This window comes from Bemisia tabaci, chromosome 2 (genome assembly GCF_918797505.1).
Source record: "Bemisia tabaci chromosome 2, PGI_BMITA_v3".
NCBI classification, from domain to species: Eukaryota; Metazoa; Arthropoda; class Insecta; order Hemiptera; family Aleyrodidae; genus Bemisia; species Bemisia tabaci.
The window spans coordinates 21,384,036-21,409,020 of NC_092794.1; the positions used below are offsets into that span (position 1 = coordinate 21,384,036).

At 36.0% G+C, this 24,985-nt stretch overlaps 1 protein-coding gene across 1 annotated transcript; it reads right to left on the reverse strand.

The window, feature by feature from the left end:
* Positions 1-220: 220 nt before the first annotated feature.
* Positions 221-24,835, reverse strand: LOC109043643 (uncharacterized). The gene is made up of 9 exons (XM_019060927.2): positions 24,108-24,835; positions 20,799-21,177; positions 19,589-19,801; positions 18,876-18,998; positions 16,948-17,095; positions 15,317-15,555; positions 14,735-14,919; positions 12,110-12,219; positions 221-9,419 (listed from the first exon to the last, which is right to left on the reverse strand). The coding sequence occupies exons 2-9, from the start codon at positions 21,054-21,056 to the stop codon at positions 8,488-8,490; spliced, it is 2,208 nt and encodes a 735-aa protein (XP_018916472.2). The 5' UTR covers positions 21,057-21,177; positions 24,108-24,835; the 3' UTR covers positions 221-8,487.
* Between the last annotated feature and the right edge of the window lie 150 nt (positions 24,836-24,985).

The window sequence follows — 24,985 nt, forward strand, 5'->3', positions numbered from 1 at the left end:
ATTAAATAAAAATGTTAGTACCTAAATTGAGTAGGGATCACTTTTAGTCATTTTTCTTGCTGTGTTCTTGGGGAAATTTTGAGGAGGAAGTATACATGAGAATGCTTAGTTTTTTCTTTGCCTGATGGTCCATTTTTACATTTACTAGGTACCCAGAAATTAGTATTCTGGGAGTGAATATTCCTCTAAAAGAAAACGCTGGGAAATCACTAAAACACAATTTAAAAAATTTATAAATTTAAAGTTTATTGCTAAAATAAAAATTCCATTTATATTAAATAAACTGTACATTACATACAATAACATGTAGGTACCAATTATAGATTATTACGATTATTTATAAGTATATATAAATATTTTTTTAAGAAGCTTAAATTATCAAAAAGAACATCATAATTACTCTATCACTTTAACAGAAAGAAAATATAATATAAAACAGGAAACAAGATAGCTCTCAAAAAATACAAATAAATATACGTAAAAAAAGAAGACTCCTTGTTTTCTTTGAGAATTGAAGCAAGATGTTAATCTTGTTGCATTGTTACTTTGAAATAGACAACACTAATAGGTGAAATAGTGAAAATATTTTGATAAACTTACACTACAAAACAATCGTTAAGTATTGAACGTTTAATAACCGTATTGGGTGTTAGATTTAGTACAAAAATTGATCAGTCATATTGAGAGCATACCTAAATATTAATTTTATTTCGTTTTGAGGATTTTGGAGAAAAGATTGTTGAATACCCCAAAAATAAAAAGTAAAAAATTTTAACAAAGAGGAATGGGGATTGGGGAAGGATATTGTGAAATAGATGAAAATGAGAGGCTCTTAGATGTTTCAGAGAAAAGAAAAAAAGAAAAAATTAAATTTGATCTTTTAATTTAGGAGCACCAGGTGGATTTAATGACTGCCTAAAATGCGACTGTTCAAGGAGTGCTCATGATGATCCAGGAACTTTCACCTAATGATTTTTGAGGATAATTAGTACTTCATAAGTTTAAAAATAAGTTCATAGTTATAGTTGTATGCATTACAAATTTAATTTTAAAAGAAATGAAAAAAAAAAAATGTATTATGAATCATAAAACTAATGAGATGAGCGCTGTTGCACTGAAAAATTTTTCTAACACTGACCAATTTTTAAAAGCTGGCAGAAGAGAATGTCTTCTTGCACACTATCAAATTTCAATTTTGCGATGGGCTAACAGGGAAGCCTAAGCAATGAAGTTCTCAAAATAATTGCTCTGAGTCTGAATTTTTTTAGCTCAGTGGCGCAACAAAAGAACTAGGATCTGTACTTCAGTAAGAAGGGGGTATTGAGACATGAGGCAAAACCAATTCTGAAAAGCCTCTAGACCGTTTTTACATGAGATGATTGCAAAACCTGCAGTGTATTTTTATTATTCTGAAAAGAGGAATTTAGAAACGAATTGATGATAATTTGAACCTTGCCAATGTATTCACAATGAACTCAACCTGCTTGGCATCAGTGTTCTTTGGATAGTTTCAATGAAACAGAAGTTAACAGGATCATTCATGATAATTAGAAGTTACAGGCTGTTAATTTAGAGGTCAACTGACATGAAGGCTAACATTTAATATCATCACAGGCTTCAGATAGGGGGGAAAAATTACCGCAAAACCCATCACCCTGATTAACTAGCTCTTAAACTAAGTTTTTATATTTATTATTACTCTTCCGCTATTTTTGAACTTAAATTATAATTCTTACAGTAGGAAAAAGCGGAGGGGCAAGCGCCACAGGATGAGAAGGAAAATTGACTAAAAAATTTAAACAATGATAAATATAAAAATACAACAGGTATAAAACAAAATAAGTGATCGTTAACAAAATTATCACTCTCCATCAAAATTTTGGGCAAAGTCGAAATATGTACTAGGTACCAAAATTAGTGTTGCAAGTAAACTAAATAATTGAGGAGGGCAAATGAATTTTAGGAGAGTTTGTCCCTGTATGTTCCAATGTCTCATTGAAAGTGCCTGTATCAACTAGATAATTCAAGTTAAAAGCTTGATCATAGACGTTGAAACCAGACAAACTGATATAATTTAGATCAAATCAGAGAATTTGTCAGAGGACTTCTGAATCATTAGAGAGGCAAGTAAGAAAATTTCGTGGAGAGAGATGTTGGGACGTATTAGAGTGACAATTTACACCTCCCATACCAGTGCAACTGATGAATATAAAAGTATGGCGAAAAATCAATTTTTACTGGTTGACGTTTTGGCAAGGGTGTCTCTGAGGGCTTAAACTTATAAAAATATTATTTCAAATGAGCGGAAAAGCTATCCTCGAAAAAAAATTAAAAATCTATAACATGGTGTTGACGAAAACATGTGAAATAAGGAGATTACTGTTTTGCGAATTTTCGGTGGCTTCTCAAAGATGAGACGTATAATGATTGCGGTAACAGTGGAAACATATTTTGAGAAAATTGAGCCCTGTCTTACATTATCTGGATCACGCTCCAATCAGAAGAAAGAGGAATCCTCTTTCTTCTGATTTACTTTATCAAACAGCAACTAATGAGAGAGCAGTCAAAAGTAGTGAGGTTAAGGACTTCGAGACAATATTTAGAACCTGCTCAGAGAAAATTCTGACTTGTGCTCATCAAAACGTTGCCGCGAGGTTGTTACATTTTTCAATTTCAATTAAATGAGGCCCGCCCACTAAAAATTGATAACTCTTAAACAAAATAAGGATGTTAAGCAATGTTGCAAAATAACTCTGTTTGTTACGCCAAACAAAATACAACTATGCAGTCCATTTCAACATTCTTTGGAGCAACTAAATGCAGAGGGAGTTTCTCTTGTAAAAACAGGAAAGAGATAACTTAAAAAAATGAAATGGCTACTATCTTGGAATTTAGATTTTATCTGTATTTATGGTAAATAAAAAAGGTAAGTGGAAGAATTTCCCTCCACTTCACCTCCGACAAATTCATTAATTTTTTTAAATAAACACAATTGAAGCAGCAAAAAGAGGTTACAAAAAATTCAGTAAAAAAATCTAATTCTTTGTTCACTGTGCAGTGGGATGGTCAATATAGCTAGAATAGGCTTGATGACAGGTATGATCTATTAACTCACTACAGACCAGGGTAACCTAAAACAAATGCAAGTACTTGCAGATGTTCTCCTACATGAACTCTGTCTCAGGTAGTGAGAAAACCATCGCAAATTTTCAATGGTGCAAAAATACACTCTTAAGAAATACACAAGGAAATTTTAGGAGACAAATTTCTTTAAACCTGACCGGTATGTCTCAATAATATTAGTGAAAATACAATTAAAGATCATGGATGACAAATTACGTACAGTTTAAATATTAATTAGTGAAGAGTTCAGTTAATATTAGAAAACTTTGCCCATTTGCACATGTGAAGTCTTCACCGAGTTGCAGTGTATTTTGGGTCGCACGTGTGACCACATTTGTTCTAAGCTACCCTGATACAAATCATGAAACAAATTTTAAAGAATTCCATAACAATAGATGCAGGATTAAATAATACGAAATACGTATTTTTTACAGTAATTTTTCAGTTAAATACATTTTTAAATACAAAAATAGATTTGCAAGGTGAGAAAACATGGTAAAATGATCGAAAAAGATTACAGTTGAAAAAATTGGAATTTCACTGTTTCTACAAATTAGATATAAAAATATTGTGAATTTTCAACTGTACACTGTAGAAGAGAGACGAACAAAAATGTTAAAAAATAAGTAAACAATCAATCAAAAAACATTCATTGAAAAATTTTGCATGAAATTACCCTCACAAAAATAATGCTGATTACAGAATTGATGCATTGCCCGACCAAGCAGGTAGCCGCATATACATCAATTTTGATGAATGAAACAAGATTATTTGATGGAAATCATTCTTCTTAAACTACAAAATATTCTGCTTGAAAAATAACTTTCGTAATAAATGCGATCTAAGAGAAACTTCAAGTGAATCTGATACATGTACAAAAAAGGTACATCTGAGAATTATATGGACATAAACTGATTTAGATGTATGAGAGGGATAGTAAAAAAGCAATCATCAAAATTTACTGAGACTGTTTTGAGAATTTTATTACACAGGTGGTATTCTTTGATGCAACCATTTAAGGAAGCAGAGAGACAAGAAAAAAAATGTAATCCTATCCCCAAAGCACCATTAGCACGATGAAATTTTTCAAACCGCACTTTTATTCATGCATGACAGACATGTAGAACACAGCATTACACAGTGCATCTTAACTTCTGCATTGTCTCACGGACATCAATAAAAAAGGGACCCAGGATTTAATACGAAATTTCTCATGGAAAGGCCATGAGCATTTGGGTAGAACAGCTTGAAGCTGATTCAAATAATTTACGTTCAATTTCTTTTTTTTTTCGAGAACATCATTCTCCTGATCTGAGGAAATGTCTTTCCTTTTCAAGAGACAAAAATATTGTTGCAAACAGCTGGATACTTCTTTCTTTTTTGGGGGACAATCATTTGCACAGAAACAGATGCAAGACAAAATGAGAGGTAATTGTTCCTCAGAGAGAGAGCAAAAATTACTTATCTTCTTCAGAAAAGTACATTTATATTCTCTTGTACACGTAACGACGATGTCAAAAATTGCCTTTTACCTCTGAAATTTTAAATTAAAGAAGAAGTTATTTAACCTACAAATAAGATCTATGATATGAGGAAAAAATTATCATTTCAGATCTCCTTCAAAAGGAGAATCAACACAAGAGAACCGTTAAAAATAAAAAAAAGGGAACAAATTTTAACAAAGGAGAATATTTTGTTTCCACTTAAAATTGTTAGTCGACATATTGGTGATAAAGTTAATGTGTAGAAAGTGATGTTCGAAAAAAATGGGCTCGTTACTGTACATCATACAAAGATTTAAGTACATTTAAAAATAGTCAAAATCTCATTCTGATCCTATTTGGGAAGTGCTCATATTTTACATACACAGTATAAGAGGTAGCATTCACTAAGAGCTTAACACAAAGAGGACCAAATATCGATTCAATCAACACAATGCTGATACAGCTTAATACAAATAAAAAAGCGGCTACTGCCATTTCTTAAAGCATCTCGGAAAATTTCATGATGATAGAGGGGCCAAAAGAAAGGTGGGAAAATTCATCAATCTTCAGAAATCTTCATGGATGATGTTTTTTTAAAACATTCAATTATTCTTTTCAACCCTGCACTGAATTTCTAATACTTGTTGGTACTTCTGACGAAAGAGTGCCAAATAAAAAGCTCAGACATGTTTTGCAGAAAGTAATTGAAAACTCTAAAAATCCAAGGATATTCACATAGAATTGATTGTGACCCAACTGGTAAATTTTATTGAAAACCAAGAGCAATTTAATAATAAATCTACACCCTTAAAAACATGGAAGTACTATAAGTATGTAATTATTTCTAGTACCAAAATTTCTAGGATGAAAATTGGAAGAAAGTAGTTGGATCTAGGTTATACCGCTTGAGGTTAGGTGATATAAGGATGGATTTACTGACAAAGTAGATCTACATAAATCGATACTGCTGTGAGTCAAAAAGCCCCCCTCTCTCAGTGTTCTAGCTTCATCAAAAATTTTGGGGGCCATCCGGGGCAACAAGTTTATTTTTTAGGTGCCATCAACAATTTTTTGGTCAAAAACTTAAAGATTCAGCAGGACATTTTCAAAGAGCAAGGGCATAATAGAAGTTAAGCCTGTCCGAACATTTTGGGGCCTTATTTTCATGGCGCCCCTCATTCTAGGAACGTTTGGCGTACGGTGCTCAGTAAAGTTTGAACTGCTCCTCACCCATTGAACATATTAATACTTTCTTTTTTTTTACGAATTCGAAGTTGTAAAACGCCAGATTAGCAAAAGCATACGGATAACAAGTAAAGAATAAATACATGTTTTACAACTGTTCAAAACTTACTTTCAGTGCCTCCTAAAATGACATTGATAATTAATAGGAAGTTAACTATTTATTCCTCTGGGGTAAAGAAATAAAAAAACCCAGGGAAATCTTTGCATCTAGAGAGTAGTTCTTCCCTAAAAAAGCATTCTGATTTCTAGCTGCTAACTAAATTTGATCGATGACTAATTAAATGACCTTGATACTGAGAGCACTAAAAAAGATAGTTTTGTTGATTAAGTTCACTGAGTAAAGGAACTAATAAGTTTCAGTATTTAACATGCATGATCATCTCCTAGTATGTTCGCTCCCTGAATTATAAAGTTTCCTAGTAATGCTTGTAACATTGACAGAATTTTTGAAATTTTGAAAGCTTAAATGCTAAACTGCATTCTTCTTCATATTTTAAAAAAATACGGCAATACATTGAAGTTATTTGCACAGAAGCATCTCTTTGAAGTGAAAACGAAATAAGAAAATTTCAATCATTCTTCTCCCATGAAAAGCAAAATGAAATACCTTAATGTACTTGCCACTTTTATTATTAACATAAAATTAACCTAAAACTTTCATCTGTATTTTGCAGTTAATCCATTTCCGTCTCCCGAATAGGGGCGGATTTGGCATTGGTCAAGTTGAGACACTGAGCAAAAATAATACTCTTCTCCTTTTCCATTGAGCAGTAAAAAAAAGGATAGAGACGTGCTTGCGACTTCATTTCTCATGAGTCAGGAAGCACGCGTTATTTATTTGACCCTGAAGGGTTCTACTAGATTAATTGTCTACTAAATAAGAGAAGCCATACGAGTCCACTTTTTTTACTTGCTGTTTACACTCAAACAGTAGGTCACATTTGCCTGAGAAATTAATGATACACACAGTCACATTGTAAATCCGCGTACTTAGAGCGCTTGGAGCAGTTTCTTGAAATCTATTTTTTATCCTCTTCTTCAATTTCAAGTATCGAGCATTTTCAGTCTTATGAGGGACTGATTTTTTCTGCTTTTTGAGACTTAAAATTCTGATTTATTTCGAGCAGGTTCTCATGAATTTTTGCTTCAGATCAATCATGTTGAATATTCTATTGAATCACAGTCGCAGTCGCAGTCAATCCTCTGAAGAAACGTTCAATAAGATTATTCAAAGTCTCTTTCTTGCATTGAATGCTCCAGTGCGTCTTGCCTATTAAAAACTGGTCCCTTTACTTAAACATCTTGTTCCACTGAAAATTTAGATCATAGACTGGAATAGTGAAAATAATGAAAAACCAGGTCCCACCATGAGGGAGAACCCAATAGTGTATTTCCTTTGGAAAATACACTAAAAAAAATTGCATTTAGGAAGTCCTATAGTCTAGCATAGGGGCTTCCAAACTTTAATTTGCAACGTAGGCTCAGTTGGGGCTTAGTTTTGGATACTGATTTATTGGCTGTCAGTTTTACAAAATTATTAGGCGGAGGAAACCCTGACTACGTATTAATAGTTTGGAAGCCCCTGTTCTTACATGCATACTTACATTTAATTAAGTTTTTTTCCCAATAACTAAATTTCAATCATCATTTAGCAAAGGCTAGCAATAAATCATAAAACTAGTTAACAGGCTCTGATACACAGAGTTTTTAACAAATAATCTTCGAGGAAGAAGCACACATAAATCCCGAAATCAAGCTTAAGCTGAAACAATTATTTTGAATTGTTGATAAGGATGAACATGGCCGATTACAGGAAAAAAGGTTGGAAACTTACAATTGTATTCTTAAAATACAAAAATATATTTTCACGAACTTGTTTTCCATAATTTAATCCAACAAGTCTCAACTCAATAATTAAAAAAGAGTGTCAAGCGAAAGGAAACAACCTTTCATGACAACAAGGCTACTCATTGCAAGAGGTTGGCAGAATTTTATATTCATAGATGGCTGATATTTTTGTATTCAACACTTTAATTTTAATGACCTTTAGATTTTTGTTAGTTTAATCATTACAAGGGAATTGAACTTGGTTGAAAAATTCACAATTCATTTACTTCATTTTGAGAGGTGGCTCCATCTAGGTGACAGGAAAAATAGCAAAATTAAACCATAAAAAAGAACTAAGTACGAATGGATCAGCATTGATTCTTATGGATGATTCTGCCAACCAAATTTTTGAACAGGTCCTGTGTTCTTGAAGAAGTAGTTCCCTTACGCTGAACAAAATCCATAAGAATGAGAAGTATTGAAACTTTTCCAATAGCTCACATTGGGCGTGAATTAGAGACAGAAATATGAACGTATTTCTGCCAAACGGAACTATGTTTATTATGATGTGAGCCCTGCTATGCATATATTCTTATGGGCCTCAGGGCTCATATCTTAATGCACATAGTTCTGTTTGGCAGAAATACGTCCATATAAGATATGCTCCCTTCAGATATAAAAACTAAAATGCTGTGGACAGGAGAATGCTAGCTTCTACCAGTGCCCTGATTATAAAGCATTCTTCCGCTTAACACTGTCCAACATATTGACAAAATAAAAAAAAAAAACAGGCAGTAAATGCAGTTAACTAGGCATTTTCCATAATTCGCAGGACAGGACCCGAGTCATCCGAATTCTGTATTTCGTTACGCGACAACTGATTTTCCGAATCAATTTTCATGCACTTACGAACAATTGCATGTGCTTGTGCATCAGACAGATTACTGATTACATTATTAGCATTGGTGCTGTGTTGATTTGTGATAGTTATCGTAGCGTGCTGATCTTGCTGCAATTGAACCTGAGGTTGCTGCTGTACTTGGAGCTGAACATGCCGCTGTTGAACTTGTTGCTGCACCGTTTGAGGCTGTTGCGTTTGCTGATGTTGCACAACTTGTGACTGCTGAGTTTGCTGAACTTGCTGCTGTTGCTGTTGAATTTGCTGCTGCGATTGCTGCGTCACTTGCTGCTGTGATTGCTGTGATACTTGCTGCTGCTGCTGTTGAGCTTGCTGCTGCTGTTGCACTTGCTGCTGCTGTTGAACTTGCTGTTGCTGTTGAACTTGCTGTTGCTGTTGTTGTTGTTGTTGTTGCTGTTGAACTTGTTGAGACTGTTGTGTCTGCTGTTGCGATGTTTGTTGCTGTGCTTGCTGTTGCTGAATTATTGCTACTAATGCATCTTTTGAGTCAATCTCTTGAGTCTGCTGACTTTGTGTGTTGACAGAAGCATCAGTTGAATGGATTGAGACTACATGGTGCTCTCCACTTGCGATTGCTTGCTGCTGTAAAAATAGTTGGTGCTGTTGTTCATCTAACGTCAGTTGGGCTTGTGTTTGAGCTCGCTGTTGTGCTAGCTGCTGCTGATTGTACTCATCTTTGATCCTCTTGGTAATGTGACTCCGAGCATGTTTGCGCAGATGATCTCGTCGATAAAAGCCTTTACCACATTCAGGACAAACCTCTGTCTTCTCCCCAGAATGGATCACAAAATGCAAATTAAGGTGTTCTTTGCGCTTGAAACCTGAAATTGGATAAAACAATCTTTTTTCAAACAAAAGATATCATTTAAGAGCTTGTGGGCATAGCAGAGAGGCACATGCAGGGTATTTAATACATAATTGCATGAAAAAATGACTACAATAAAGCTACAGTACATCTAGTTAAAATGAAGCGTCAAAATAGTTTAAGAAAATCATCTGCATTTCAAATTTAACGCCAACGCTTGTCTTCTGCCTATTTTCATGAAAATTTATGGGCAGAAAAAGAGAAGCTCTGGTGCATCTTTGAGTAAGCACTAAAGGGTAAGACAGAGTTGAAGAGGCAGAAAAAATCTTTCGTCATTTGTCACCCAACGTTACTTTGAAGAGTGCAGGCAAGGCAACAGCAGAGTACATAAATCCTTACATTGCCACATTTCATGGTTTCTCGACAAACGGGATCCTTACCTAATACATTTTTCTACATTATTCCTCAATACTTCTACATATATTTAGGAGCTAGATGGTAGCTACATAGATAATTCCAGTCATCTTTTCTAATCAATGCGCAGTGATCTGATAAGAATTGAAAGCAAGTCCAATAATTGAAGCGCTAGGTACAGAAAGGAAATTTTTTGGTAGCGGTATCTCATGATCTCCGCGAACATTTCATCTGATATGATTAAAGCAAATGTATGTAATTCGCTGTGACTTTCGATGAATATTCTTTATGATTTTACAATGCTGAAGACGTGCTGTTTCAGAAAATTCACCCGATAGTTTCCTCTTTAAAGGATAAATTAGCACTGGTGATTCTGAAACACCGCAACCGAAAAGTGCCCTTTCTGCACCCAACACCTCAATTGTGACAATTGTGGCATTGAAGAAAAGATACATGGCAAAGAGAAAACTGAACACTTGCGGTTTTTGCAAAACTTGTGCTTGGTTGGCTCAGAAGAATCAGAAACTCATATTTTCGAAATTTTCAAGTATAAAATTGATTAAAAAATTAACTGAAAAGTAACTTTTTTAGTTGAAAGAAACCTAGAATTTAGAAACACCGCAATTGAGAGATGTAGTTTACTATAATTTTATCAGCACTGTGTGAAAGCTCAAAGCCTTCTTTCTATTTCCTAGAGTTGCCATCACAGTGTGCACTGAGTCTTGTTTTCATAAGAGGAGATCGTCCATGAAAGTAGCTTTCCTCATTTCATATCTTCCAAACCAAAAGAGATAAATTAAGTAGGCAAAAAGTTACGCTTCCGATGTACTTTTAGCTACTACCAGTGCAATTCGCTAGTTCACCGGAAGGTGGGCATGCGGCGATGAGAGGTGGTTCCAGTAAAATTGCATTTTATTGCAAACTTCAATACAGATATTCGCAAATTTGGGCGTAGTAAAAGTTGAAATCATGTCTGATATGTGGCAAGGAGAAGGAGGGACACAAAGATCCAGTTGTTTAGTTAGTTTGCACTGTTTGGCTGTGTATGTTAGAGTCAAAAGCCAAAAGGCGTTAAAACGCAAATTAGCGGTAAAAACTAGTTTTTTCAAAACATATTAGTGAAAATCCGAAGTAGTTGTTTTTTTGGGTTTTTACGTAAAATTTTAGTCAGAAATAGTTCGCGTCGGTCAAAACCCGAAGTTTGATTCTCTGACGGGTTTTTACGAAAACTTTCAGACAAATGAGTTTTATTAGTGACGATTTATGGTACGAACTCTGCAACAACTGAATGAAAGGTTTTCGCGGGTGACAAAGACGCTACGTCATCTTCTCTGTCTGTCTCCCTGACTCTGTCTTGCAGATTGCCACTTTAAGGTAATAGCGTCTAAAAAGGTTCGACATTTGGCGAAGCAATGGTTGTTTGAAACTTATTTCTAAATCGAGCAATGGGTTTGTAGTCATATATTGTACCCGCCGAGGAACTTTTTTCTTTTTTCGAAAGTGCGTATATTGCAACAGGACACTGCAGGAAGCTCAGTCCAGGGATTTATCAGATGTCAATGTAAACAATGTTGTACTACGAGTCGATGTACAGGCAAGAAAAATGGACTATTGAGTAATTCAAAATGTCGTGGGTTCTCTTGCTGCGCCAATAAGTGACTTTTTCCCCTTTTTTTTATATTTTTCTGACGTGTGGGAGCTTTTGACAGCCCTCTCAGTGCTTTTAAGCAATTTTAACTTGAAGATTTATTGTCTGTCATCAAGCAGGCAGAAATTGTGGGCATGAATCGTCATACTAGCAGTTCCTCTCAAAGTTATCATGAGCGAAAACCCAATTTCGTGATTGTTCATCTCTTCTGTTCGAGAGCTGGACTTACTGGATTGGAAGTTACTGGATTGTCATTGATCATGCTCCAAAATGCTGCACTCAATAGTGTCTAGCATAGTTGCAGTAACAACTTCCTGTTGGCTTATCAGATGGCCTCGCTGAACCTTATGGTATGGAATGAGACACTGATAAACTAGAAGTTTATTTGACGCATTTGTTTGCCTATTTGAGCATTGTTGACAAATAAAGGAAAATAAATAAGTGAAAAATATATAAGATGCGCAGTCCAACAATCCACTCTAAACCTTTCCTTCAGGAAAGAGGCATGGCCCAGAGATGGATATGAGAGGGATTAGAACTTCGGTATTTATATCTTTCCTCTGGGTGGAGGGTGGCGGCAGTTTTTTGCACGTGAATTCTTAGCCATTCTATGATGGTAATTTGTTGAAGAAAGAGTATCTTACCTTTACAGCATATGGAACACACATAGGGGCGCTCTGGATTGTGACCCAACCTATGTCTCTCTAAATGTTCTCTTCTCTTCAGTCCAGCTCCACAAATGTCACAGATGAACCTAAGATACATGAAACAAAGACTGTTTGATAAAAAGGAATTCTAGGACACTCCTAATACATGGGTGGATTTCAGCTAATGGGAGAAAATGGGTCTGAAAAAAGTTTAAAAGTTGAAAAGTGATTTGGTCATATCAAGCTAAAGACTACTTTTCTGTTATCTTAGAGCTCCATACTATAGCATTTAATTGCGTGCATCGCAATATCTTTACGATCATTTTTCTTTACCAAGCATGACATGTCAGTTTGGTTTGGACATGTCAGGTTTGGTGACATTTTGCTGTTATTAAATTTTCCTGTTATTAATTTTTCCTGCCAATTTACAGTAACAAAATCAAACGAATCATTGAGGTTAGGTCGAGAGGCCACCTGTAGATGTAAGAAAAAAATATTTATATAATATTTGCTCACATATTCCAACAAAAGTTTTGATGGGAAACAGCGTCACCAAACTGACATTGAATAAGTGAGATGCTCCAAAAACCATGGAAAAAACTGAGATCATGCTGAAATTGGAAGAAATATGTGGACTTATCATATAAACGTCTGTTCGTTCTCCACTTCCGCACTCAGTCATGCCTTAATCCGCACACAAACGCAATCTCTTGAGTGGCCACAAACTAAAACGCATAGCGTCACCAAACTGACATAATATTGAGTTACACGCTTAATGTCTCAAATTAAATTGAATAATATAGTTTTCTGGTGTTTCAATGCATATTATATCAAACAATATACATTCAAGACTTAAAAAAAAATTAGACAAAGCTCGCAAAAGGTCCTGGTTTATTTATATAACGATTTGATACATTGACTAACTCCGAGTTACACGTCACCAAACTGACATTTTCACTGTTTAGTACGTTGAAAAAAGGTTTAGAGTTGTTCAAGTCTCCTGAGGAATTTTTTCATGGTTGGTGTGACCTGCTTCTACGCATAAAACCAATCATCGAGAGAAAATATCATAATTGAAAGTTTTGAACAACCAGTTACACGTCTTTCCCATATTTTATCCCATTAGCTGAAATCCACCCACATATTCTAGGCATTCCTTTGAAAGTTCAGACCCACAGGATGTCACGAATTGACATCCGCAAATTGAATGCAAACTTAGGGCTAAAATTTTTTTGAACCTAGTGATGTAGTTTTTATAATTGTTTACCAAAAGTTGACGTTCTCTCTGCGTGTTTTTCTGCCACCACAAGAAAAAAATGCAAAACTTGTCACATGCCAACATGTCAACTTTATTTCAAAATATACTACAGAAGAGGTGCCCAATCTAAAAATGTTTAGCTTAAAAATCGATTCGAAGGCAAATAGGAGTTATTCAAGTTGAGGCGGGTATGGAAAGTCAGATATCCTGGCAACGATAAGACCAAACCTTGGAACTTACATTTTTTGCCGAGCTGAGCCTGCCAGCATTCATTATTTAATTCTAACATTCTATTTTGTAGGATATTTGAAATGTGACATGTGACAAGTGTCCAAGTTTAGTGAGGAGAGAGAACAAAAAAATGGGTATCGAAAGCTAAAAAGTATACCTAGATGCTCGAAAAGCCTGGCTATTATGAAAAGAAGCTGGGTATGAAACATCCTATTCATATTGTGCTACATTGTTTTTTCAACATTGCTCTTTACTCCGTGTTGAGCTGTTGTTTTCTCAATAACCCGCGAGCTTATGTTTAAAAATTTGCTTTACTGGAAACCTAAAAGTAACTGGGTTCTGATACTAGTTATGTTCTCTTATCACAAGGTAAAGGAATTGTGGGTATGCTCTTCCTGACCCTTTCGGCCAGCTGGCTTTCGGCTCCTGCCACTAGAGCTGTGGCGCAAAGTTTTAATTTCAACGATTTTGCAGTCTTGGCCCAAAACAAATATAACCGTCCACTGTTCATGAAAACGAACAAATTCAATGCAAGCAAATTTTTCAAAAATAAACATTCATTTGCTTTTAGTATTGCGGCTGTTTTTTTCATTTTATCAACAGCAGACGGTCATACTTGTTTTCGGTCAGGACTGCAAAGTTGTTGAAATTCAAATTTCGCGCCACTGTCCTACCGGCGTGAGTCAAAAGCCAAGTTCTGGCCAAATTGGTCGGAAAGAGCATACCTATGTTTCACTTGCGTTGCTCTCATCAGATTACAATGTTATTGAGGGAAAAATAGATAGGTATCCCAGGATACGCATACCAAAATGCCCTTATAAATGGATTTATATTTTAACTATCAGGGTTCTAAACCTATAGTTTTGGAGAATTTTGACCCCAAAAAACCCCTTCTGATAACTTTTAACTTTCTTTTGAAGACACTCTTAATGACTTAAATAAAATGTTGACTTAAATGTTTAAATAAGAATCTATCCACTGGCATTTCGGCAAGTATATCCTGGGATACTCATTTTTCATAAATTCAACATCATGAATATTTCCTAAAAGATAATGGAAAGAGACATGTAGAAAATGATAAATAGAGATACGCATGAGAATAGAGATATGTAGTTCAATGGAATTGTACGCACCTGCGCTCAATTTTATGTGCAACAAGATGCTGCTCTAACATGTCCTTATCAGAATAGGCCATATTACATTCTGGACAACAAAAGAGTGTGGTTCCATCAAGTGCAGTTGCTATATGCACCTGACCCGGTCGGGGTTTCTTTGGTTTTGGTGGTTTCTTTTTGTACTTTTTCCGCTTTTTCTTTAGCTGCAAGGTAAATTATACAAAATATGATATTTTTCACAATCAAACAAATTCTGTGCAACAATTTGTGATACATTGCAAGAAAGGCTTAATAGGAAACTTTACTTGAGATATCATTTAAAAGAAAAAAAAAAGAAAAAAAAAATTATGTAGCAAATACAGAGATGAATGTAAGTCAAATTAGCACAAGTTGCGAAACAAGTTGGACAGCACTGACAGAAATGCTAAATTTAAAAAAAATAAGAGGAAATTTCGATACACCCAAACGATATGAAGTGACAGCATTATAATTGTTCATTGTACAGATGAATCCTAAAAGGTCACAGTACGACCAACAACTTTTTTTGGGCTGCAACTGAGGTATATGGAATTTCTTAAATGATTGAAAAGAAACACGTACCGGGTTATTTTCAACAGTTCCGCTATTAGTTCCAATGATAAATTCACTGGTTTGAGTCTCTTCTTCGTTGGGATTAGATAAAGGCGATGATTCTATTAGGGCTTCTCGTTTGATTGTGTCTGCAGAAAACTTTAGGAAGTGTTGTAATGACATTGGTAATGAGGTAGTGCCAACCCGCGACAAATATTCAGCTATTTGGGACCCTGCTGCAGCATTTTGCCACTGAGCATTGTAATCTTCTGGAAAAGAAAAGAAAAAAAGAAAAATAATGAGACTTTATTATATTATAAAGCGCATTTTATGAGATATTTGAGATTTTTTATTGACCTGTGTGCTTAGTCAACCTATCATTTTTTCTACCAACAGATGTCCAAAGAAATATGTAAAGTAAAACAAATTTATTTTTTACTACGGACGGATAATCTACAAAACTACTTTCAAATCTAAAAAAGCCTATATGCTTGGTAGGATTTTAGATTTGAAACGTGACCAAAATATTGAAAATTCTTATGTTATCCCTACAAACGTAGAATGGAGATGTTGCATGTGTGAGGGATTTGCAATTTGACTGTTGTTTCTTACGTAAAAGATCGCGAGAAACACGATGGTGCCACTGGTTTTCTCTGAAATCATCTCCCAAGCTCAAAAAATGCTCTCAAGTTGAGGCCAAAATGGAGGGGATATCCTGCCCTACCCTGAGAGTCCACCTCTACATCAAAACAAACTCTCCATGCAAAGATAGAGAGCAAATACATTGACAGGGCTGCCACTTCATTTGAGGACTCCAAAACTGAAAAAACGGCAACCCTGCTAATGTATTTGCTCCCTATCTTTGCATGGAGAGTTTGTTTTGATGTAGAGGTGGACTCTCAGGGTAGGGCGGGATATCCCCTCCATTTTGGCCTCAACTTGAGAGCTGTTTTTGAGTTTGGGAGTTGATTTCAGAGAAAACCAGTGGCACCATCGTGTTTCTCGCGAACTTTTACATAAGAAACAACAGTCAAACCACAAATCCCTTACACATGCAACATCTCCATTCGGATTTATGGATTTGGTTGTAAAAATTTGAGGTCTGGATTCAGTTAAATTTGGGATTCAACCTATATCACTGTCTAAAATAAATTGTCTTTGGATAAGACAAGAGGACTCAATGAAGCAGGATCGATCTCATAAGTTTGAAATCTGACTACGCATGTTTAGACGCCAACTTTGGCAACGACTTGGATTAATGTGGGTTCAATTAGAAATATTTAGGCACATTTTACGCATAATGCTCATCAGATTTAAACACTGATAGCTGCATCAGTCTTATAGAAAAATTCAATTGAAAAATTAACCCTTTTCGGTCCGCAGCAGTTTTCCACGGCCGCGAGAAGCGAGGTTAAGGTAGCAGCGATGTTGTCAACAAAGACAGTGGTTTCCAAAGGGTCCACCAGAGGCCGCCACTTGCTGGAGCAGTTGAATATACCCAACATCAGGCCTGCACAGAGGTTGAAACTTTAAGGCGACTATATCTGACATCGGACCTAAACGCGTTATTTTTCACGGCGAATATATCCGACATTGGACCGGAAAGGGTTAAAAGAGGAAAACAGAGAAAAAAAACCAAATAAAAGACGTTACAATACTACCTCCACTCCTTGCATCTTTTTCTTTGGTTTTATCTGCTTCAGCCTCTGCTTGGGTTCTAATAATTATTTCTGGAGGAACTACAACAGCTACAGGATATGAACCTGCACCAGACTGGTCAGACAGAATTGGTTTAACATCAGACAGCATCTGAAAACATAAATTCTTTGATTACTGGGAACATTCTGCCAGGATTGCAAAACACATTTTACTGGACTTCCGTCCTCTTTAATCACAAATTATGAGTGCAGAAAACTTCAACTTCAACTGTCCTCTATTAAATCCACAAGGGTTTTCAGTACTCTCTGTTTACTGGCAGCCAGTCTCTACAATAGGCTGCCAAAATTAGTCAAAGATATTGAAAACAGTAGGGCCTTCTTCAAAAACGCCAAAAATTTAATGATTACCAAAGCCTGCTACACAATAAATGAATTTTAAAAAGGAATATTTAAAAGGTAAAAGGTATTATTATAGATAGTTGTAAACCTCCTGACTTGTACGATAACAATGATTTTTGTTTTACTTGTACCAATTTATATTATTATGTACGACCGCAGATAGCCCCAACCGTTGCCTACGAGGATGGAGAGGCCCTAACTAGTCAGTTTTGTGACGTCAAGCTAGTAGTTATTTACCGAAAACAACAAGCATCTCCGGGTCATCGGTGCATCGCCGAGAGAGGCAGTCGCTGCGTGGACCAATCAGAGTGGCCCTTGATCGGCCGAAGTTGCGCGAGCGGCCCATTTGAATCTGAGTGGAGTAACAATTTTGGTATTACGCTTTCATTATCTCGATTTTTAGACAATGTCACAAATGGGTTAGTTAGTTTTTCAAAGGGAAATTTCATCTTCTTTCGAAAAGGTTCTTCAGAAATTTTGCGTCAGATCAACCCTGAAAAAGATATCGGCGAGAATTCATCTTGCGGCAAGCGTTCTCCCATAAGAACGCGTGTTATACCGCGGTCAAGTTTCATCTACTAGTGTGACGTCACAGAATCGTAATTGCGGCCTCTCCATTCTCGTAGGCAACGCCCCAACATGCAGATGACCCATACCACAGATTTTGAGAAGGTCAAAAAAGAAAGGTATGCAATAGGCCAGTTGCAAACTTTTGCTAGAACAAAAATAAGAGTTGTTTCTGTCAATAAATGTCTCAAAAATCACGATGAGCATATTGGCAAAGTTTCAAATGCACTCTTAACTTCACAATCTGCATGAGATTGTTGGGTATTGCTATTACGAAAGGGTTGAATAGAACGACTCTTCTAGCGAAATGTTCACCTACGCCGTAGTATCGTTTTTAAAGCAGGAAACTCAAAAAAACGCAGCTTTATTACGCACATTGTGAACTTAGGAGTGCATTTCATACTTTGCCAATGCGCTCAACATCATTTTTGAGACATTTACTGATAGAGACACCTCTTATTTTTGCTCTAGCAAAAGTTTGCATCAGGCCCATTTCAGTAAGTTTCACAAATAACCCACACCCTCATTTTCGAGAGTTGAACTCAGAAAAAAGGTGCAGGTTATCTGCGGGCGTATACAGTAAATAAAATAACTTTTGCAATATTACTTATTACGTAGGTGCTAGTTGTGTGGCAGTAGTAATATCATTTTGTTTGCATGAGATAGATGTTGGTTGAGACCATAGGTTGTCACAACATGTGAAATCACCAGCAATAAACAAATGAGAGATGTTCCATTTAATGCTTCGACTATAGATTTCTTTTGACCATTCAAAAAAACCTGATTTGGCGCTTTGAAACTCAGAGACACATTTCTGGCTAAAAGTTGCCTTAGAGGCACTTTTTTACTTGCGATTTCTGAATTATGCATCAGTCCCATTGGAAAGGGGGGGAAAAACATTCAAAAAACTCTGCAGTCAGTAATATGAAGTTTCATTAAGAATGCGGAGAAGAATGATAAAATACCTCATCTGCTTGTATACTGGCATTCAAAGTTGATGAAGACGACGAGTCATTGTTGTTGTTACTGTTTTTATTGTTGTTATTGTGTTGTTCGTGACTTTCTCCTTCCAATTCTGGTTGAGATAGCTAGAAAGCAATACATTATTAAAGTACTATGGATACATTGATTATACACCGACAGTAAAACCAAATAGTTCATTTCAAAAGGCATCGTGGAGAAGCTCAGAATATAAACTCCAATTCTGATTTTTGGTTTTCTCTAGTCTTAATTTCTCCCCCGAATAGTGAGGACACAGCACTTTTCTACTATCCTGTCATTGACAGTATTCAGGCCATGATTTTAGTGTTTTTCTTATTCACTGAGTAAGATCTTATTGTTCCCACTTTCAATATTTCTTCAAAGAATAAGCATGTTTGAAACATATAGGAGTATTAATTTAGAGGAATTTCTCTGAAACGGGAAACCTACAAATTTAATCTTACTGTGGACTTTCACGGCAAATCCAAAGATGGGCATTAAGATGCTATTAAAATCATTTAAACTTAAGAAAATCCACATAAATTCAAGAAATTCAGACTAGCAAATGCAATATTGTCCATTCAAAGAAACATGCATTGATACATAATTTTAAAGAGCTAATAGTTTATTTCCAGCTCTGTAACACCCCTTTTTATCCAAGGTTACCCTGGCCACCAAGTGATAGGCAAAGATTTACCTGTAATTGAATGGATTCATTGCCATCAGCAGGATTACCATACACAACATTCAGGACAGTTGCAGTGCCCTGTTGAAAATGTTGAAGAGAAACAGGAACTGCATGAATTTTGTTATCGCCACCTAGGTTCGGCAGTACTTGAATCTGTAGAGTTTGATGCTGGGATAAATCGCCAGGCTTCGCACCAGGCACTTGTATGGGCAGTGTTATTATCTGTTAAAACAATATTAAATTAGCTAGACTTATTTGGTGATTAGAGAGTATTAAGATTCTCATGTCAAAACAACTGATATTAAAACTTCTAGGTTCATTGCGTAAGGTTCAATTTTAATTCTACTCTGCACTGTTGACAGGTACAAGAGCATGTTTTGAATAATAAATTAATTATTTACAAGTAGATTTCAGTATCAGCAGATTCCAAAATCAGCAGAGTTTTCCAAATTTGAGTTTGATAAAAAGAATAATAAGGCTATCTCCAATCAGTCATCACTGATGAACAGCTTTAAAGTTGGCGATACTCGCCATTGAAAATTTAGTAGCTCAAAACTTGAGCTATCAAGACGTTATCAAGAAATTTGCCGATGCAAAAGCAAGGAGAGCCTGTTTAGTAAATTAATGTTTTGGTATATTTTTGTTTACTTGAAGTACAATACGAAAATATGAAGTTGTCTTGCCATTCTTTAATTTATACTTACAAAAATGTAATTGAACACCAATAGCAAATGTGATCCACTAAATGACAGTTTCGGGAAAAAAGAAAAAGAAAGAAAGAAATAATTCTCTGAGCAATAGTTCTCCGGACTGATGATGAGCGTTTTTTATCAAAACTGTCAATGTAGGCACAACTTGGCTGCTGATTGATGTTCAACTGACCAGTTGAAATTACAGAGGCAGAATAAGCGAAGTAAGTTGATAATTTTTCAAAATTTGCTCCCAAATTTGCACAAAGGGTTCCTGAAAAACAGGTGGACCCGACCTGTGATGCCCTTGCATTGAAAGTTAAGGTTACAAAATTCTCCAGCAGGAAATTCTGATCCACTCTTTCCAACCCACAATTCAGGGAGGTATTTGGATGTCTCGCACAGGGTGCTATTAACTTAGAGGTCGGTCCAGTATAGCAGACTAATTTGGACACAGGAGAGATGCTTTGCTTCCTTTCCAATGATTTACTTGTAAAAGACTTAGGTAAAAAGAGGAGTTTTTTAAGTACCTGATTATGTTGTTGGCTGCTGGCAACAGGCTGTTGCTGAGCAAGATTAACAGTGAAGCCATTAGTGTCGACTGGTCTTAAATAAGTAACTCCACCGTCATCTGAACTGAGGACTCCCAGCACTTGACCTGTGGCTGCTGCGGCCATGTTATGAGCAGAAAATTTTGCGCCTGTAGAGGCCAACTGATGAACAGACGCATTGGTACTTGCAGGTAAGGAATTGGTGGAAAATGTAGTTCCAAATGGAGTGAAATTCATACTTCAACAGTGCTAAAGTTTCTTAGGTCAGAAATTTGGAGATTTCCTGCTAGAAAACCATTTTCTTTGGGCAAAAAATTTGGTCAGCGCCAGGCAATTACTAAGTTATTAGGGGTTCCACCTGCAACAATCAAAAGAAAAAGAAGCAAATGATAGGATATTATGAAAAAAATAATAGATGAAAAATCAAAAATTTTCATGATAAAAATTACTAGCCTTGCCAAATATTGAAAACTGATTTTAAAGTCTTAAACCTGAAATATATACTATAAGGAGAGAGACCTCCTATACACTACAAGTAAGCCTGACAAAACAAACAACTTGGTTGGCGATGTTCTGAATTTCACACCCTATTTGAGCTCCATTTATCAAAAAAAGAATTGAGATTTTTAGAAACTCAATGGGCTTGTTCCTTAATTAGTTAGCAGACCTTTCCAAGTGTTGATGTTCATCTATGCGTATTTGCTTCCTGATGGTGAATTGATTACTTCTAAAATTACTCTTAACTAATAGATCTTCAATATCTTTCTCCAACAATATGAAAAGGAATGATGTGTTCTTTGGTAACTGTCTATGGACCCAACCTGACTCTTTTTTTTATCAACTGGAGAGCATTATTTCACAATAGGTGCAAAACGAATAATTATTTTTACACCAACCTTAATTTTTTCCATCAAGAATAAACAGACAAGAAGCCTGCCGTTCGTTGAAATTATCAAATTAGGCATCTCTACAAATTAACATGAAATTCTACCTACCACTATCAATAAGCAGACCCTCTTCTTTGACATAAAAGTAGGTTCTGTTGGATTGAAGATTTTCATTACTGAAAATGCATTTGACCAACGAATGTTCAACTAATTAGGCACATGAAATTTGAAACCTAAAAAGTATGCTTTTAAATGAAATTATTCAAGATTGTCCATGGAAAAAGGGACTATAGATTTTTCTCTGTGAATTATGGTCTACTTTTTCAGGAGACTGTCACACATTCCAGATCAATTCAATGGCCAGCATATTTAAGTGAGAGCATTCACTTACTAGAAGACTTTTCTTGGTCCATCTGACAGGAATATTTGCGAAGATACTTAAACTGAGGGTAAGTAAGGAAATTCATATCCTGAAAAGAATGCTCCTCTGGGCATGTATATTGTCAGGTATACAAAATGGCAAAATAAATTATTTTTAACTTGTTCACTGACATTCCTAGACTCAACTGCTCTACCTGGAATGACTTCCACAGTATGGCAACCCAGGAGTGAAGAAAATGCTTGGGCACAGGAACCCTGCAGTCTGATTGTTGAAATTTATGTCTGCACGACAAGAATAAAAAATTGATATATTACGCAGCGCAGATAGGGCTGTCTTGTCTTATCTTGCTAACATAGCCAGTTAAAGTTTCAACCATCGGGCTGCTGGATGGCGTGTGAAGTAGGGAAATTTTTTTGAAGAAACTCTTCCTTTAAACTAAAAAATGAGAAAAAGTAGATATTGTCGTGATTTCTGCCTTTACTGGCTCAGTGCCTACTTTTGACCTAGATGCATGATGAGGATACTCGCCAGGAGTGAAGGATTTCTGAGGCCAAGAATGAACGTACCTACTGAATTTATTCCCCAAAGAACTTTCTGCACCCTTGCGGCAAACAACAGCTCTCTTTTATGAGTATGCAAATGCAACTCATACAAGCCAGACATGAAGTATATATTATGTTGCAACTTGTTTTCATAAAATGACCTCTCTCATATTTTATATTTGATAACCAAATCCAAACAGTAACAGTTAGATTATGCTTCCGGGGATACACAAAATTGATATACCTACATAGAGAAAGAATGCATAAAGAACGCCCTTGCTGTACCCATTGTCTTGACTGCTGATATATTTGATAAGTTGAAAAAGTAACCTTCCAGTACGTCAAGCCTATTAACTTGGCATTTCATTTGGTGGCCGCTCGGCTCATCAAATGGATAAAGCTATATCTCATGCAATACTTTAGAATGGGAATGAAAAGTAGAAGGTTGTTTCAGGAATTAAATCATTTTGAGAAATGTTAAAATAAAACAAGACAGGTTAAAACTTGATAGAGTATACTTAAACATTCTAATGAGATTCTACTGTACTTGCTGGTTTTATTCAGGAGCAGGCTATATTTCGACGGTGCAAGTCGGCAATCACATAACTCGGTTTACGACGTCGCAGACTTCCTGTCATACTTTATTTTTTAAATGGAAAACTACTCAACGGCAATTCTTTAAAACTGTCATGATTTTTCTTCTCGATGCGAGGAAAATTCTGCAAAAACTTCAAGAAATAATTTCATTTTGTTTTCCTTTAAAAAAATGACGTAGAGGCGGAAATTTTCCGACACCGCAAGCGAGTTATGTGATTGCCGACTTTCACCATCGATTTGCTTCTAGATTGATTGACATCTTATGCTATAGTATACCTTTGATCTTAATTTCAATAAAATTAACCTGCTAGTATTGTTTCATCCCACTGGAGTTTCACTGAAACTGTCAACAAACTGACGCAAGTGGACAAAGCCACAGAAATTGACTTAAGAGAAACGGAAAAACTAGAGAAGCATCTGCTGGTGGAACTCCAGACTTCCAATTTTTTAAGAAGATTAAAAGAACGATATTTCAACATAGATCATTTACTGACGTAGTTGTCTGGATATTGGTGAAAGTGTTGGAGAAATTTATCAAGAACCAGAAGGAAAAGGTTGAAGTTATGTGTTCCAAACACAAATGATATCTTACATTGTGAGAGAAAGTGTTTACCAGAGAAATTAGGGAGAGAGAAGAAATTTGGAAAACTCATAAGACAAAGTGCCGCTCGTATTTACAGTCAGCTCAGTAAATAGTGATAGTTGAGGTGTCCTCCGAGGAAAATGCCGGGGAAAGTGTGCCTAGCAATAACTATAAACAAAGTGATGTGACCAAAATTAAAAGTTGAATCTGGTAAATCTAAGCCAGGAATGAGCTGAAAAATGGGTTTTCAGTGAAATGAAAGTCTGAAGACCCAACCAGGATGTGAGACCTACTTACCAAAAAATGTTGGAAACTTTCTCATTTTGACAGCTCTTGAAGAGATGTGAATTCCACCGACACGGATTTCAAATGTTGTTCAACCGGCTTGAAATACACACTAGAGTTACGAGAGTTTGAAACGCATCTCTAAAACGCAATTAGAAATTATGTGGATAGGTAAAATATTTTTAACCACTAGTTGAAATTAACATAGCCTAAAAAACTGATGATCCATCCAGATGAACCCTGTGAGTAACAGGGTCACGATAAGTTACGCAGTGAATCATGGAGTTTGTAAGAAATTAGACGCAGGTTCACTGACAGTTTTTGTGCACTTGTAATCAAATTAAAAATTAAATAAAAGTAGAATGCATCATAAATTGTAAGCAGTAGTAACAGGAATTCCACGGAAAATGACAACAAAACTGATTTGGGAATTGCGTTGCTGCCGACTCGGTACGTTGACTCTCGACATTGACGTATAATACAATCTAGACCGCGCATTACGAAATTCAAGCGAGACGATAGGCAACCCAGCAACACACAGCAAGTGTACCGGCGAGACAATGGTGGAATTCGTGGAAATGCCAGTCTTGCCAGTGCCGTTGCCTGATACGGGTACACTTAGCTCGTATATCCGGCGGTATCAACTAGGCTGAAGGCGCGTCTTTACCCCCCTAGCTGTCTTACCTTCCCCGCCTAAAGTCGGGCCCAATGCGCGGTCTAGATTGTATTATACGTCAATGACTCTCGAAATTATTATATCGAATTCCGTAATCGTTCGTCTGGCGCGTCTGGCGCTGAGCGCTGGCGCCCTCTTGGAAATTCCGATCAAAAACCGCGCGTAAGTTCAAAAAATAAGTACTTAACCAACTGTCAGTACTCCAAGTACTCCA

Coding starts and splice junctions, on each gene's coding strand:
- LOC109043643 (XM_019060927.2), bottom strand. CDS start 21,056: ATGAATTTCACTCCATTTGGAACTACATTTTCCACCAATTCCTTACCT. Junction 17,096..18,875: donor CCAGTATACAAGCAGATGAG/GTATTTTATCAT, acceptor TTATGTTTTCAG/ATGCTGTCTGATGTTAAACC. Junction 15,556..16,947: donor AAAAGATGCAAGGAGTGGAG/GTAGTATTGTAA, acceptor TTTCTTTTCCAG/AAGATTACAATGCTCAGTGG.